Source organism: Amblyraja radiata, chromosome 5 (assembly GCF_010909765.2).
Source record: "Amblyraja radiata isolate CabotCenter1 chromosome 5, sAmbRad1.1.pri, whole genome shotgun sequence".
Taxonomy (NCBI): Eukaryota; Metazoa; Chordata; class Chondrichthyes; order Rajiformes; family Rajidae; genus Amblyraja; species Amblyraja radiata.
The window spans coordinates 95096393-95114740 of record NC_045960.1 but is presented as its reverse complement, the minus strand read 5'-3'; the positions used below and the strand labels follow the sequence as shown (position 1 = coordinate 95114740).

General features: G+C 39.7%; 1 protein-coding gene across 1 annotated transcript in view; it reads left to right on the top strand.

Moving 5' to 3' along the window:
- col21a1 (collagen type XXI alpha 1 chain) overlaps nt 1-18348 on the top strand; it is a 130483-nt gene that overhangs the window by 95580 nt on the left and 16555 nt on the right. The window contains 5 exon segments of the mRNA XM_033021850.1: nt 1548-1601; nt 3454-3507; nt 5407-5478; nt 6876-6911; nt 17941-17985. Of these exon segments, the coding sequence (XP_032877741.1) occupies nt 1548-1601; nt 3454-3507; nt 5407-5478; nt 6876-6911; nt 17941-17985 (261 nt within the window).

Below are 18348 nucleotides of genomic sequence, written 5' to 3'. Positions count from 1 at the left end.
GGTGGTGGGCACAGAATCTGTGGGCTAAAGGGTCTACTTCTGTTCAATATCACTATGATTCTGTCAGTGTTCGGCCATGAGTTCAGGGTTTAAACTCAACAAAATCATAGAAGCAGCAAAACATTGCAAGGAATACACCAGCAGAGCTTGACTGTGCTGGAATTTACAGGCATTATAATACTGGACAATCAGATCAGTTCTCATGTGGATTTGGAGAGCCTAATCATTTAAATGGGGAATCTTAGTCTGTGGAATACAGCTTTTTTAAATTGTTATAATTTAGTTTTAATAATTTTGGTATGGCACAGAGTTTCATTCAACATATGGCATGTTGCTATGCCTATGGAAGCAATGTTTGCTATTACATGAATGTTTCCTTTTACGGGCATGCTACTGATTTTCATTGTGATTGTTATTCTATGCTGTTAACTTCATCTTTTCATAATAAAGCATTTTGAATGTCACAAAGCACCAGAAATCATCTGAAATAAGCAGTAGATTTTTTTTTAATTGAACTGAATGAATCATTTTCCATTGCAGGATTGCCCTGCTCATGCCTCTCTGTCAACTCTACGTGCTGCATTATGTTCTCAACCACAATGTACTTGGTGTCACTTCAAAAAACATTTCATTCTATCACCCTTTGCTGCTCATTTGTTATGCAATACTGGCATACTATAAAATCACAAAATATTAATCAACTCACATTCTTCTTCTCCACAGTATTTTCTTCTCATTATGTAGTAAGCTTTTCTCATTGCTACATTACGAACGCAATGGAAAATATTTGAGGACCATAAATTAAACAGCAAACATCCATAAATGTCAATCTTGTCGCTCAACTTTAGTTTTAGACGTTGCATTTGAATGGAAATTATTGTTCAAGTTTATCCTATATATCCGATATGTCTATGTCTCCGTGAGACTATCAGAGTACTGAAACTCGCTTTCTATTTGGTTTTAGGCAAAAATGCTGGAGAAACTCAGCGGGTGAGGCGGCATCTATGGAGCGAAGGAATAGGTGACGTTTCGGGTCTTCAGTCTGAAGAAGGACCTCGACCCGAAACGTCACCTATTCCTTCTTTCCATAGATGCTGCCTCACCCGCTGAGTTTCTCCAGCATTTTTGTCTACCTTCGATTTTTCCAGCATCTGCAGTTCTTTCTTAAATATTCCTATTTGGTTTTAATAATTTGTTATGAATAATATAAAAATAGGCAATGCTTAAATGTGTAAAGAAGTAATTGATATATTTACGGTTAAGGATTTCACTGGATGCTTGGCATATATGGTTTTAATGCAATTTATTGAATGACAAAAATATCAGGATGTGATTCTTTATTTTTTAAGGTAAAATTGTTATACATGCAAATGTTAGGTGAATATTTGACCCAAAGAAATTTATGGATATCATTTTAAAATTATAGTAAAATTAATTTTATGTACCTGTCAAGTTTTCCTCAAGAAACTTTGCACAACATAAGTACCACTCCATAAATTTAACATTTGTTTTCTTACATCAATAATCAATGTCATTTTTGCCAATAGGGTGACATGGGATTGCCGGGTGTATCTGGTTCACGAGGATTACCAGGGTCCAAGGTATTGTATATAAAAAAACTTCCAATCTAAAAGATGAAGTACTTACATGTCAGTCAACTAATAAGAAGCTATCCATCACATATTATTAGTGTCTGGGTTAGTGCTACATTTTATACACTTTATCAACTTCCTTTCTGCTTTCATCTGCAAGCTAATGGACCTTTTTAAGGGTCTAATGCAGAAGAACATCTTCCGTCAGTAAATATTTTACATTTATAAGGAGGTACTAATAGAAACTAATGTTTCTTGGGATTTTAAAAATTAATGATCAAAGTATCTTATAGTTTTTTTTAAGTATTTTTTTTGAAGTATGAAGAGAGAGTACAGAGGAGATTTACTAGAATGTTGCCTGGGTTTCAGCAACTAAGTTACAGAGAAAGGTTGAACAAGTTAGGGCTTTATTCTTTGGAGCGCAGAAGGTTAAGGGGGGACTTGATAGAGGTTTTTAAAATGATGAGAGGGATAGACAGAGTTGACGTGGAAAAGCTTTTCCCACTGAGAGTAGGGAAGATTCAAACAAGGGGACATGACTTGAGAATTAAGGGACTGAAGTTTAGGGGTAACATGAGGGGGAACTTCTTTACTCAGAGAGTGGTAGCTGTGTGGAATGAGCTTCCAGTGAAGGTGGTGGAGGCAGGTTCGTTTTTATCATTTAAAAATAAATTGGATAGTTATATGGATGGGAAAGGAATGGAGGGTTATGGTCTGAGCGCAGGTAGATGGGACTAGGGGAGATTATGTGTTCGGCACGGACTAGAAGGGTCGAGATGGCCTGTTTCCGTGCTGTAATTGTTATATGGTTATATGGTTATTTCAGTTTTGGAAAGGAAAATAGGCCATTGTTAAAATAATCTGATTGTAAATTATCAGTGGTCAGCTGGAAGAGCTGTTGTTTCACCACGCCCAGGACCTGGGTTCGATTTTTTAATTTGGTGCTGTTTGTAAAGTTTGCACGTTCTCCCTGTGACTTTGTGGGGGGTTTTCTGGGTGCTCTGGTTTCCTCTTACATACCAAACATGTGCAAATTTGTCAGTTAATTGGTCTCTGTAAAATTCCCCCTGGTACGTAGGGAGCCGGTGAGAAAGTGGGATAACATAGAACCAATATGAATGGGTGATCGATGGTTGGCATGGATTTGATAGGCTGAAGGACCTGTTTCCATTCTGTATTTCTAAACTAAACTAAATTGTGTCCAACTCTGGTTAGCATTCATCTACAAGTCTTTTGTTTACAGGACAGGAAGAAATAGGAAAGATAATGGGATTTTAACAAATGAATTGTACAATGTGTGTGCGTGTGTGCATTCATGTGCAGAGATTTTTAGGGAAAGGAAAATCTTTGGGGGAGGAATTTTCAAATTCAATTTGCATCTATTTGAAATAGAACACTTATTGTAAAATAACAGTCAGTTCATTCATAATTTTCTCTTGAATTGATTGTTGTGTACAAGGTCCTGCCACAAATAGGGTTTAATTGTAATATATATACAATTTAAACAGGGTTGAAATTCTACAACTCAATACCTGAACAGGTAATGGAGGTAAACGGTCTCTTCATACTTTATCGGTTCTGTATGTAATGCTGGAATGCTGGAATCTATAAAGTGAAGTTGGCAAATGGGATTGGCCTCACTACATTTTGGCCAACAAGGACAATTCTGAAACTTTGTAAACTAAAGAAGATTATATATTGTGGAATGAATGGAAAATAAGTCTCCATATCTTGATGGCACCCTTTGAAGATTTATTGCATTCTTCTCTTTGGAAGCACATTTTAACACTCACTTTTTGTTGATGCAATGGAAGTGTCCAAAGTGGCAATATTTAATGGGTTAGTTTGTTACATTCTGCAGGGTAACCAGGGTGACCGAGGACTCCAGGGAATTCAGGGACAACACGGCAGTAAGGTAATAAATCATACTTGCATAATTAATTATTTTGCAAAATTTCATACATTTTTTTTGGTCCAAACTGAACTCTGATGAACTATTTAGGGAAATGTATGTTTCCGCAGATTAAATGAGTAATGTCAATCTAAACAAATTTATTTTAATTGATACAATACTACTATTATAATAAAGATAATATTTAAAGCTTTTACTTAAATGATGTGATCGAGGCAGGTAAATGCAAAATCTTTAAAAGCTAGAAAAGTTTGACTGCAGGGTAATTGAATCGGCTGAATGCAGCAGCAGCAGCAGCAGCAGGAGCAGCAGCTGCACATATCATCTGGTGCATTTCTATGTCAGTTTATTTTCTTCATAAATTCCTCATCAACATTTATAAAATAAGTAAGCTGTTTTGGTGTTGTAACATTTACATTATTAGACTAGTAACCCAGAAGTCAGGACAAAAAAAACAGAGATCTGAGTTGAAAGCTAACTTTGGAGGCTGTGGAGTATAAATTTGGTTAATAATGTGGCATTTAAAAAGAAACTACTGATTAATAGAAACATAGAAACATAGAAAATAGGTGCAGGAGTAGGCCATTCGGCGCTTCGAGCCTGCACCGCCATTCGATATGATCATGGCTGATCATCCAACTCAGTATCCCATCCCTGCCTTCTCTCCATACCCCCTAATCCCTTTAGCCACAAGGGCCACATCTAACTCTCCCTCTTAAATATAGCCAATGAACTGGCCTCAACTACCTGATAATGCTGGCCATGTATCAGTAAGTTCATTGTAAAAAATAATTTACTTCAAAAATGCTCTTTGGGGAGAAACTGTCATCCTCTCCTGGTGTGGCCTTTACATGTCTCTAGACTTTAAGAAATCTAATTGTCTCTTTACTGACCTCCAAAATGATCTTACAGACCTCTCAGTTATATCATAACTACTATGTTGAAATCGTAAAAAGGATAAAATTAGTTGGCCAGATCAGCATTAACCTAGGTTCCATATATAAACATGCCAAAGCCAAGTTCAATCCAATTGACCGAGCAAAATCTTCTTCACAAATATTTGGATCCTGGTGTCAAGATTGGGAGAAGTATCCTACAAACCAGTCAAGCAAAAACCTGACAGAATTGTACATACAGACACAGCTCCAGACTCCTCCTTTGCAGTCTCTAGATGTTCCTTATCCCACGGCAGAACAGACTTACCATGGGTGACGGTTCAGCGGTACCCAGGTGGGGAAAAGTAATTATGAGACTCTTCAATGTTAACCATATTCAATGAAGGCTTATACATGGGCTAGGAAACCTCCTGAATGCAATTTGCTGTACTCCTCAATGTTCCTCCATGGTAAACAACATTTGGTAGAAATATTGTAAGTGGAAAGAGCACTGGAATGTCTCTTGAGGTGCTATTTTTGGTCTTTCTTAAAAAAATTAGCTTGTTAGTTGCACCGCTGGGCAAATCTAGAAATGCATTGCAAAATCTGCAGTAGGTAATAAACTAACATGAGGGATAAAATCATGCCAGCCTAGCTAGCAATTTCCATCTCTAAAGAGTGAATAGATATACAAAGTTTAAATTGTCACCAGAAATTACCCCCTCTGACCAACGGGAACAGTGTTTTCATGTCACACTATTATAACAGTTTCTTACTATTGTTCTTAGTGTAATCTTTTCACACTGTCATTATACCCTCTTCCTGGAATTGAAAATACTCCCAACTTGTCACACCATAATTACATCCTCTATAACTGGTGACAGTGTTACCCTGTCAACTGTAATTTCAGCCACCTGACACAGTAAACTTATCATTGTATTTTCACCCTCCAGATATTGGGTGAAAACGAAGTAACTCAATATTGGCACTCCATCTTGATGACAGAAATGATTTTTATATTTCATAGGGCTGGATGGGAGAACCAGGTTTACCAGGTCAACCAGGATATTCTGGAATGCCAGGGATGAGGGGAATAGAGGTATAATGTTCCTATTCTTAATTCTATTATGTAATCCTATCTTAATAAGTGCATGAGAAATAGAACCAGGATTATGTTATTTCATGCTTCATGTCTTCTCCATCTTCAGTTAGATTATTGCATACTTTTTGCTTCATTGAATTGAATTACCTTTATTGTCATTCAGACCTTACGGTCTGAACGAAATTTCGTGCCTGCAGTCATACATACAATAATACAATAATAAACAACAATAAACACAAATTAACATCCACCACAGTGAGTCCTCCAAGCACCTCCTCACTGTGGTGGAGGCAAAAATCTTAGGGCTGCAGTCTCTTCCCTCCTCTTCTCCCTCTGCGCTGAGGCGATACCCCACCGGGCGATGGCACAAACAGTCCCGCGGCTCACCGAACCCCGCATACAGGCCGGCTCAAACACCGCGGCCCGGGGTGGTCGAAGCTGCCGCCCGCCAGCGTCTCTTTCCTGTAATACACCCATATCCATTGATTCATTCACCGAACCCATATCCATTGATTCATTCATAAATCTATTGATCTCATTCTTACATATGCTTAACTCCAGGTCCTCTTGGGTTGAGAATTCCAAAGATTCATCTCTGCCTGGGTGAACAAATTCCTTCCAGCCTCAGTCCTAAATGGCTAATGATGTATTTTAAAACTGTGATCTCTGATTCTGGGCACCCAAAGCAGGAGTAACATCTGTCCCATCAAGTCCTGAAAACATTTTGTAGAATTCATTGAGATCACCTCCCATTTATTACAATCTAGAGTGTGTAAATTACTATTTTCTGTTAAGACTAATCCTCCTTCCCAGATATCATTGTCACGAACCCCTCGATCGGTATTGATATGGGTTTATTATTATTATCTATACGAAACGCTATTTAAAAAAAAGTCTTGGTGTTATCTAAGTAAATCATACTATGTACGTAAATGACTACAATTAAAGCATACACAAGTACAACAGCTAGTGGCAAAAAAGAAAGGAAACAAAGTTCAGAAATCTCTCCGCAATATCATCACGACCCGCAAGGGATTTATTCTGTTGTGCTGGATACAAAGGATTTTGTGAAATATGAAAGCCTGTCTAGTGAGTAGCAGAGTGCACCCCCAGGGTGATGCAGGTAGCAGAAACTCATCTTGAGGAAGATATGACGATATCTACTCGTCTACATCATTTGAACATGAAGATAGGGGTAACCATAAAATTTGAAAAAGAACGAATCATGCAAGGTACATCTAGCATTGACCATCAGAATATTTGTCATAAGTTGAACATTGGAAAATAATCACCTTCTTAATGCATTAAGTGCTCTGGATTCTGAAGAGGATGCTTCAAACCATATCTCATGTGAGAAGTAAAGCTTCTTCACTAAAGTTCATTTTTTCTTTCAGGGTTCCAAAGGAAATGCTGGTGTCCAGGGAAAGCAGGTAAATGCCACATTATCTTGAGAATTATAAATCAATTATTGCTAAAAAATTCTAGCTGTATAAAATAATTTAAATTACAGATCATATTCTTTAACTCCAATGTGAATAGCTGTACAAAACAAAATAATCAAGTAATTTGTTTAAGAAGGAAGGGATCAAGAATGCAATCATTGTGCTATGCCTCTGAACACAGATGGAGTTTATACAATACCGCACCAGTGCAATATTTATATTTTAGTATTATATGATCATTAATAGTTTTAATGTATTAAATAAAAACATTATGCTCAGACATGTTTTATAAACCAGATAAAATAATTTGTCATGTTACCAGCTTTGCAGAATTCAGTCATTTGCTTATTTGACGCTTCATTCAACAAAAATGATTAATGCATATAAAGGGGATATTGAAGTAAAACAATGTAAAGGGGTAAGCATTAATGTCTTAATGTGACCATTTATGTCTTAAGGCATCCCAAAGTGCTTCAAACCAATTAATTGAATTAAATCGTGGTGGTTTTCAATACAGCCATCCCAATTTCTGCAAAAGACTGTTGGTATCTAAAGTAAAAGCATAAAATGTGGAAACACTTGCAACATCTGTGGGAAAAGAAATAGAGTTAGTTTCAGATGGATCCTTTGTCAACATTTACAGTCCCATAAGCCCAACGTAGCAGGTTCTCCATTATTATTGTGAAGCTTCCAATTTTGTGCAGTTCACTAGTTCAATGCTGCTTTTACTGTCGTACATTGTATGCGAAATGCTAACACACAATGAAATTATTTTCTTACAAACAGTCCAGTAGAATATTGCCGTACCTAAACACATCCCAGTTTAGCAAGTTTGTAGAAATAGCCTACTGAGCCCGCATGCAAAAGGTGCCGCATTTTGGTGCCATTAAAAAAATCCAGTCCACACTTTAGATCACATCATCACCAGCTCTCTCCTACTGGTCTGTGGTCTTTGGGGGACAAGCAGGGGCTGGCTCGGTGGGCTCTCCCCTTCCAGGCCTTCCAGGCAGATACAGATTCAGATACAAATTAATCTATTGTAATATACACCACGGTGCAATGAAATTACAATACAATACAATACCTTTTATTTGTCATTTGAACCTCACATGAGGTTCAAACGAAATTTGGTTTCTGCAGCCATACAAAAAAAGAACCAAGACACACACCAACACAATTCAATTCACATAAACATCCATCACAGTGCGTCCTCCTCACTGTGATGGAAGGCAAAACTTAAACATATCTCTCCCCTGCACTCCACTCTCCCCCCCATGTCAGAGTCAAAGCCCCCGGCGGGCGATGTTAAATGTCCCGCAGCCATTAAAGCCACGCCGGGTGATGCAAGGCCACGCACCGGGTCTTGGTGTTGGAGCCCCGGCGGGTGCTCACAAAGTCCCGCGGCCATTCCAAGCCGCGCGGGGCGGTGATGTTGGCCCCGCTCCAGGTAATCTTCAACCCCGCAACTCGGGCGGGAGAAGTCGCCGTTGCGGAAGCCCCGAAAAGCGGTCTCCCACCAGGGACCCGCGGGCTCCCGGTATTACTGTCCACAGACCTGCGGTAGGAGCTTCCGGATCTCCGGGTGTCGGGTCACAGCAGCGCTCCACCACAGCTCCACCCGCTCCGGACTCGGCCAGCTCCGTGATGGTGAGTAAATCCGCAGCTCCGCGACTGGAGCCCCAGGTCATTCCTGTTGGAGGCCGCTCCACGTTGCAGCCCCAACGACAACGGAGACCCGACAAAGAAAAGGTCGGGTCTCCCGTGCAGGGGAAAGACCTTAAAGTTCCCCCACCCCACCCCACCCACACACACATACCCCGACAAAAAAAACAATAAAAACTACTTAGAACAAGACAGAAAACAATAAAAAGACAGACGGACTGCAGAGGCCGCTGCTGACAAGAGTCGCGCCGCCCATGAGCTTATATGTTCATATGAAGCTCACAAAGTAAACAGTATACATGCAGTAATAATAAATATATCAATTAATACGACAAGCACAAAACAACAGAATGGCGCAAGATTGTCGTGCAAAATCCAAGTGGTGCAAAAGAAATGCAATTAGAGAAATACAATTAGGGAATGCAATTAGGGAAATACATAATTAGATAGAATTAAGAGTATGTGGAAGGACCCCTGGGAATGGGGTGTGAAAGAGGTAATTGATTCAAGAGCCAGATAACAGTGGGGAAGAAGTTATTTTTAAGTCTAGATGTCCAAGCTTTCAAGCTCCTGTACTTTTTCCCAGAAGATGGAAGGGAATGGCCGGGGTTGCAGGCATTCTTGACAATATTTTCAGCCTTTCTGATGGACTGGATTGAAGGAAGTGAGGAGCCTGTGATGGACAAGGCTGCATTCACCACTCTTTGCGGATTCAGGAGATCAGAAGCAAAACTGTTACATACCAGGCTGAGATGCATCACGTCTGAATACTTTCTAAGGTGCATCACGCGAAGATTCGTGGACATGACATATCTACTCAGTTGCCTCAGAAAATAAATAGGCTGATGTGTTTTCTTGATCAATGCATCAGTGTGAAGGGACCAGGTTAGGTTGCTGGTGGTATGGATGTCTGGGAACTTGAAACTAGTGAACATCTCGACAACATCTTCATTGACAAAACCTGGGTTGTGTTCTCCAGCTTGCTTCCTTCGGTCAACAACCAACTCTTTAGTCTTGCTGATGTCAAGGACGAGGTGATTGTCCTGACATAATTACACAACATTCTCATAACTTTCCTGTACATTGCCTCGTTGTTGTTGTAGATCTGGCCAACTACAGGGGTATAATTAACTAATTTTAAGGATCGTGTTGGCTTTGTACTTGGTTGCACACTCATGGGTGTACAGGAAGAGGATCAGGGGACTGAACACAAAACCCTTTGTGGCACCAGTGTTGAGGGCCATATTTAAATCTGGAATAGGAATGCAAATCATGTTCATTTGAATGAATTGTGATTTTCTGCTGCAATGTTAGGGGAGGTGTTAATTATTATTTTTTGATTGACTTTTGATTTGGATTGAAAATAAGTTGTAGCAGTCTGGATGGAAAATTAGCAGTGACAGAAACTAGTGGTAAAAGGTTGTTTTTGAGACTCAAGTGAAGAATCAATGGGCCGAATGATCGATACTTTGATGACAGCATTCCTTGAGAAATATTAATGATTTGAAATTGGGCAGAAAGGGCACCATTTCCAAATATGCAGCCAATGCAAAACTTGGAAGGGTAGTAAATAGTGATGAGGATACCTCAAGTACAGCTATCAGTATGGAATGGGCAGATGGGTAGCAGCGGTAATTTAATGCTGAGAAATGTAATATGTTATATTTTGATAACGGAAAGAAGTAAAATAAACTAGAAGAGACAATTCTAAAAGAAGTATAAGAACACTGAGGTCTAGGTTATTTGTACATAGTTCATTGAAAGTCGCAGGGATGTTGTAGTTAGGCTTTCTAAAACATTAGTTTCCCACAATTGGTGTCTTGTGTCTACTCTGGCTGGTACATTTTAGGAAAGAAGTGATGGCTTTGATGAAATTTACCAAGATGAGTCAAGGAATGAGAGAATTGAATTATATAGTTGTGAAAAATTGCAGCGGGATCTTGATCGAGTGGCCAGGTGGACTGGGGAATGGTGGATGGAATTTAATACAGAGCAATGTGAGGTGTTGCATTTTGCGAAGTCCAACATGAGCAGGACTTACACAGTGAATGGTAGGACTCTGGGGAATGTTGTAGAGCAGAAGGATCTAGGCGTGCAGGTGCATGGTTCCTTGAAGGTGGAGTCACAGGAGATACGGTGGTCAAAAAGGCTTTTGGCACTTTGACCATTGTCAATCAGAGTATTGAGTATAGAAGTTGGGAGGTCATGTTGCAGTTGTATAAGTCATTGGTGAGGGCGCATTTCGAGTATTGAGTTAAATTCTGGGCACCAAGTTATAAGAAAGATGTTGAAAAGCTGGAAAGGGTACAGAGAAGATTTACGAGGATGTTGCCAGGACTGGATGGTCTGAGTTATAGGGAGAGGTCGAGTACGCTGGTATTCTATTCCTTGAAGGGCAGGAGGATGAGGGGAGATCTTATAGAGTTGTATAGAATCATGAGGAATAGATTGGGTAGATGCACAGAGTCTCTTGCCCAGCGTAAGTGAATTGAGAACCAGAGGGCATGGGTTTAAGATGAAGGGGAAACAACTTAATAGGAATCTGAGGGGTAACTTTTCACACAAAGAGTGGTGGGTGTATAGAACAGAGGAGGTAGTTGAGGCATGGACTATCCCAATGTTTAAGAAACAGTTAGACCTGTACATGGATAGGACAGGTTTGGAGGGACCAAACGCAGGTAGGACAAGTATAGCGGGGACATGTTGGGCAGAAGGGCCTGTTTCCACGCTGTATGACTCCATGACTCTATATGGATGGACCAGTTAAGCTGAGGTTGTTCTCAAAACAGCAAAGGTTGCAAGGAGATCTGATAGTCACCTTGGTCAGTGAGAAATTATTTGCAGTTGTGAAGGGTAAAGAACTAGAAGACAGATTGAAGGTGATAGGCAAGAGAACCAAATGTGTCTGAAGGAAAATTATATATATGGTATAATAATAATAATAAATTTTATTTATGGGCGCCTTTCAAAAGTCTCAAGGACACCTTACAGAATTTAACAAGAGTAAAAAACATATATTCGGAGTAAAATAAATAATATTGCTACATCAAGTCTGAATCATTTGTGCATTATTAGTGCATTTGGATATTGTGACATGACTCATGGCATCTATTTTAGTTACTGTTCAACTTTCAGTAGGAAACTTTGTAGAGGGAGCTGAAAATAAATCCAGGATATTTTAGCTCCTAGGCCATATTATATTATTAGTAGTGGGTTTCTGGCTTAATTTGTTGAGTTGGCAGAAAGTTTGTCCACTTGGAGAATATTTTTTTTGAGTGATTTGGAATTGCCAGGATCTTTGCAGAAGAATCTTCCATGATAGTTCCCCAAGTTTTCAGAAACTTCCATGGAGATGTTTGTGGAAAGGGTTAGTAGATGGATACTCTTGTTTTCCAAGAGCTCAAGGAAGATTGCCAAATTCCCTGTTGATTAGGCACAGAGACAAAATTAAAAAAGTGTTCATCCCCAGCATTACAAGGGAGTTTAGCAAGGACTTTAATTGCTTCACTGAAACAGCAGGTGACTTCTGTCTTTTATTTATCGCTGTCTCCCTTGAATGTGCAGCTGTAGACTTTTGACTTCCTTTCCAACACCATAAACTATTTCCTATCATATGTCACCAACCAACATAAGGACAAAATCTACCACCACTCATTCTGATAAAATACTTACATCACCTACTTTGTTCTGCTGCTCATGACAAATTTCATCCCAGTTTCAAAACTCCACATTTCAGTTAAAATACTTGCAAAGTTCATTTATTTAGTTAGAAACATAGAAAATAGGTGTCATTCAATACTGCCATTCAATATAATCATGGCTGATCATCCAACTTAGTATCCTGTACATGCCTTCTCTCCATACCCCCTGATCCCTTTAGCCACAAGGGCCACATCTAACTCCCTCTTAAATATAGCCAATGAACTGCCCTCAACTACTTTCTGTGGCAGAGAATTCCACAGATTCACCACTCTCTGTGTGAAAAATGTTTTTCTCACCTCGGTCCTAAAAGATTTCCCCCTTATCCTTAAACTGTGACCCCTTGTTCTGGACTTCCCCAACATCGGGAACAATCTTCCTGCAACTAGCCCTTAAGAATTTTGTAAGGGCGGGCGGAGGCTGTGGCCGCGTGCGGGGTCTACTTCTTCGGGCAGGCGAAAATGTTTTTCTCATCTCAGTCCTAAAAGATTTCCCCTTTATCCTTAAACTGTGACCCCTTGTTCTGGACTTCCCCAACATCAGGAACAATCTTCCTGCATCTAGCCTGTCCAACCCCTTAAGAATTTTGTAAGTTTCTATAAGATCCCCCCTCAATCTTCTAAATTCTAGCGAGTACAAGCCGAGTCTATCCAGTCTTTCTTCATATGAAAGTCCTGACATCCCAGGAATCAGTCTGGTGAACCTTCTCTGCACTCCCTCCATGGCAAGAATGTCTTTCCTCAGATTAGGAGAACAAAACTGTACGCAATACTCCAGGTGTGGTCTCACCAAGACCCTGTACAACTGCAGTAGAACCTCCCTGCTCCTATACTCAAATCCTTTTGCTATGAATGCTAACATACCATTCGCTTTCTTCACTGCCTGCTGCACCTGCATTCCTACTTTCAATAACTGGTGTACCATGACACCCAGGTCTCGTTGCATCTCCCCTTTTCCTAATCGGCCACCATTCAGATAACAGTCTACTTTCCTGTTTTTGCCACCAAAGTGGATAACCTCACATTTATCCACATTATACTGCATCTGCCATGCATTTGCCCACTCACCCAGCCTATCCAAGTCACCTTGCAGCCTCCTAGCATCCTCCTCACAGCTAACACTGCCCCCCAGCTTCGTGTCATCCGCAAACTTGTAGATGTTGCATTCAATTCCCTCGCCCAAATCATTAATATATACAGTGGCTTGCAAAAGTATTCATACCCCTTGAACTTTTCCACATTTTGTCACGTTACAACCACAAGCGTAAATGTATTTTATTGGGATTTTATGTGATAGACCAACACAAAGTAGCGCATAATTGTGAAGTGGAAGGAAAATGATACATGGTTTTCAAATTTTTTTACAAATAAAAAACTGAAAAGTGTGGCGTGCAAAAGTATTCAGCCCCCTTTACTCTGATACCCCTAAATAAAATCCAGTGCAACCAATTGCCGTCAGAAGTCACCTAATTAGTAAATAGAGTCCACTTGTGTGTAATCTAATCTCAGTATAAATACAGCTGTTCTGTGAAGGCCTCAGAGGTTTGTTAGAGAACATTAGTGAACAAACAGCATCATGAAGCCCAAGGAACACACCAGACAGGTCAGGGAAAAAGTTGTGGAGAAGTTTAAAGCAGGGTTTGGTTATAAAAAAATATCCCAAGCTTTGAACATCTCACGGAGCACTGTTCAATCCATCATCCGAAAATGGAAAGAGTATGGCACAACTGCAAACCTACCAAGACATGGCCGTCCACCTAAACTGACAGGCCGGGCAAGGAGAGCATTGATCAGAGAGGCAGCCAAGAGGCCCATGGTAACTCTGGAGGAGCTGCAGAGATCCACAGTTCAGGTGGGAGAATCTATCCACAGGACAACTATTAGTCGTGCACTCCACAAATCAGGCCTTTATGGAAGAGTGGCAAGAAGAAAGCCATTGTTGAAAAAAAGCCATAAGAAGTCCTGTTTGCAATTTGCCACAAGCCATGTGGGGGACACAGCAAACATGTGGAGGAAGGTGTTCTGGTCAGATGAGACCAAAATTGAAGTTTTTGGCCTAAATGCAAAACGCTATGTGTGGCGGAAAACTAACACTGCCAATCACCCTGAACACACCATCCCCACTGTGAAACATGGTGGTGGCAGCATCATGCTGTGGGGATGCTTTTCTTCAGCAGGGACAGGGAAGCTGGTCAGAGCTGTTGGGAAGATGGATGGAGCCAAATACAGGGCAATCTTGGAAGAAAACCTGTTAGAGTCTGCAAAAGACTTGAGAATGGGGCGGAGGTTCACCTTCCAGCAGGACAACGACCCTAAACATACAGCCAGAGCTACAATGGAATGGTTTAGATCAAACCATATTCATGTGTTAGAATGGCCCAGTCAAAGTCCAGACCTAAATCCAATTGAGAATCTCTGGCAAGACTTGAAAATTGCTGTTCACAGACGCTCTCCATCCAATCTGACTGAGCTTGAGCTATTTTGCAAAGAAGAATGGGCAAAAATTTCAGTCTCTAGATGTGTAAAGCTGGTAGAGACATACCCCAAAAGACTTGCAGCTGTAATTGCAGCGAAAGGTGGTTCTACAAAGTATTGACTCAGGGGGGCTGAATACTTTTGCACGCCACACTTTTCAGTTTTTTATTTGTAAAAAAATTTGAAAACCATGTATCATTTTCCTTCCACTTCACAATTATGCACCACTTTGTGTTGGTCTATCACATAAAATCCCAATAAAATACATTTACGTTTGTGGTTGTAACGTGACAAAATGTGGAAAAGTTCAAGGGGTATGAAAACTTTTGCAAGCCACTGTATTGTAAATAGCTGGGGTCCCAGCACTGAGCCTTGCTGTACCCCACAAGTCACTGCCTGCCATTGTGAAAAGGACCCGTTTACTCCTACTCTTTGCTTCCTGTCTGCCAGCCAGTTCTCTATCCACATCAATACATCCACTGGTTCTCCCTTATCCACTCTACTAGTTACATCCTTGAAAAATTCTATAAGATTCGTCAGACATGATTTACCTTTCATAAATCCATGCTGACTTTGTCCAATGATTTAATCACTTTCCAAATGTGCTGCTATCCCATCTTTAATAACTGACTCTAGCAGTTTCCCCACTACCGATGTTAGACTAACTGGTCTGTAATTCCCCGTTTTCTCTCCCTCCCTTTTTAAAAAGTGGGGTTACATTAGCTACCCTCCAATCCTCAGAAACTACTCCAGAATCTAAAGAGTTTTGAAAAATTATCACTAATGCATCCACTATTTCTGGGGCTACTTCCTTAAGTACTCTGGGATGCAGCCTATCTGGCCCTGGGGATTTATCGGCCTTTAATCCATTCAATTTACCTAACACCACTTCCCGGCTAACCTGGATTTCACTCAATTCCTCCATCTCATTTGACCCCCGGCCCCTGCTATTTCCAGCAGATTATTTATGTCTTCCTTAGTGAATACAGAACCAAAGTAGTTATTCAATTGGTCTGCCATGTCCTTGTTCCCCATGATCAATTCACCTGTTTCTGACTGCAAGGGACCTACATTTGTTTTAACTAATCTTTTTCTCTTCACATATCTATAAAAACGTTTGCAGTCAGTTTTTATGTTTTTATGTTCCCTGCCAGTTTTCTTTCATAATCTATTTTCCCTTTCCTAATTAAGCCCTAATTAGTTGTGATCAACCAATCTTTTTACACTTCAATTGTTGAACAAAAACTTCTCAGTCACATCGCACCGAGCTGCTATATTTGGATTTGCTATTTCCACAAAAAGTAGATTGTCCTTTGATTTGCCATAAGAGCAATGTGCAAATGTTAACTTTTGAAACTATTATTGATGGAACTTTCACTATGAGCCAAAGAGTCATTATAATTTCTCCAATACTGTGTTTAAAAAATACAGTGGTATTGTAAGAACCAATGCTGTAAGAATCTATTTCCAGACAGAATACTGTTGATACTTGGACATAATCCAAATACAGCTTGTTCTGCAACAGTCTAAATCGGAGAGGCAATGGAATTCACATTTGAAATCAAGTTTTCACAACAAAGACTTGTAGGGACAAATTGTATTCATTGTTTGTATATATGTTGGACTGAAACCTCAATGTTCCAGACAGAATAATAAATGCCTGTGTAATTGCTGTTTCTCCTGTAAACTGACGTAATTTCAGTGCAATTATTCTTTTAGGTAGGGAGGAAAACTACTAAAAATATTTGTCATGATAACTTACGAGGCAAACCTTAAAGTATTCAAAGAAAATATCATGATGTCATAATATAACCAACATTAGCTATAAATGTATTATAAATTAACATTATTTTAAGTTGTAAATCACAAATGAATGGCCAAGTGATCAAGTGTGCCTTGAATTGGACAATTTGACTTAAACATATGAATATAAATTTCTACATTAGGGGTGAAAATCGTAAAATGTGTTCACTGCAAAATGTGTCACTATTTATAATGTAGATATTTTAGAGGTTATCTAAAATATATCTAAAACATCGGGAACAATCTTCCTGGACAGGCTAGATGCAGGAAGATTGTTCCCGATGTTGGGGAAGTCCAGGACAAGGGGTCACAGTTTAAGGATAAGGGGGAAATCCTTTAGGACCGAGATGAGAAAAACATTTTTCACACAGAGAGTGGTGAGTCTCTGGAACTCTCTGCCACAGAAGGTAGTTGAGGCCAGGCCATTGGCTATATTTAAGAGGGAGTTAGATGTGGCCCTTGTGGCTAAAGGGATCAGGGGGTATGGAGAGAAGGCAGGTACAGGATACTGATTTGGATGATCAGCCATGATCATATTGAATGGCGGTGGAGGCTCGAAGGGCCGAATGGCCTACTCCTGCACCTATTTTCTATGTTTCTATATATGATTAAACAAACCCAAGAATGCAACCATTTATAGAATTAAATGCTGTGCTATAATCACAGTGTTATAAGTAAGTCTACTAGTTGACATAAAGCATTGAATCATAGAAATATCTTTTCAAGTATACTTATTGTAATGCAGGAAATTCAGCAACAAGATGTGGCCCTTGTGGCTAAAGGGATCAGGGGGTATGGAGAGAAGGCAGGTATGGGATACTGAGTTGGATGATCAGCCATGATCATATTGAATGGCGGTGCAGGCTCGAAGGGCCGAATGGCCTACTCCTGCACCTATTTTCTATGTATCTATGTATCTAAATCACTAAGAGATCAACGTGAGGATTAATGGGTGAAGCAGAAAAATACAAAGGGAATAATGACATTCTCAGGATTGTACCTCAAATATCCATTTATTTATTTGTCTCTTTTAAACTTTTTTGTTGATTATTGTTGGTTTACAGAACAATATCCTGTATATATGTTGTGCTGCTGCAAGTAAGGATTTAATTGTTCCATTTTGGGACATTTGACAATGAAACACTCTTGACTTGTCTTAAAGACAGTAACATGAATTGTTTGATACATTTACTGGCATGACAAATGAATAATTGGTCTCGACCCGAAACGTCACCCATTCCTTCTCGCCAGAGATGCAGTCTGTCCTGCTGAGTTACCCCAGCTTTTTGTGTCTATCTTTGGTTTAAACCAGCATTTGCAGTTCCTTCTTACACAAATAGTGTTTGTAATATTGTTTTCTGTTTCTTTTTTTTTTAAAGGGCAACTGGGGTAGACCAGGAAGTCCAGGAATGCCAGGGCCACAGGTACTTCATCCTGATCTTTTCCCTTTGTTGATATTTATTTGCCTGCACACAATTGTTATTGGAATTTCAAGTTATTGCCCAATGTTAAGCTCTTTAAGAATTTTGTACACTTCAGAAAACCCTGGTTCTCCCAATTTTAGAGAATATACATCCTGTCTGCTTAATCCGTCTTTATAAACCAAGACTCTAAAACTAGTGAAATTTTGCTCTACTACCTCTGTTACAAGTTTATTTTTGCTTCTTCGGGAGACCATACCTGTAGACAATATTGCAGGGGCAATCTCTCCATGATCCTGATAGTCGAATTCAGTCAATTTTCCACTTACACAAACTCTTGCAATAAAGGCCAACAATATTTTATAT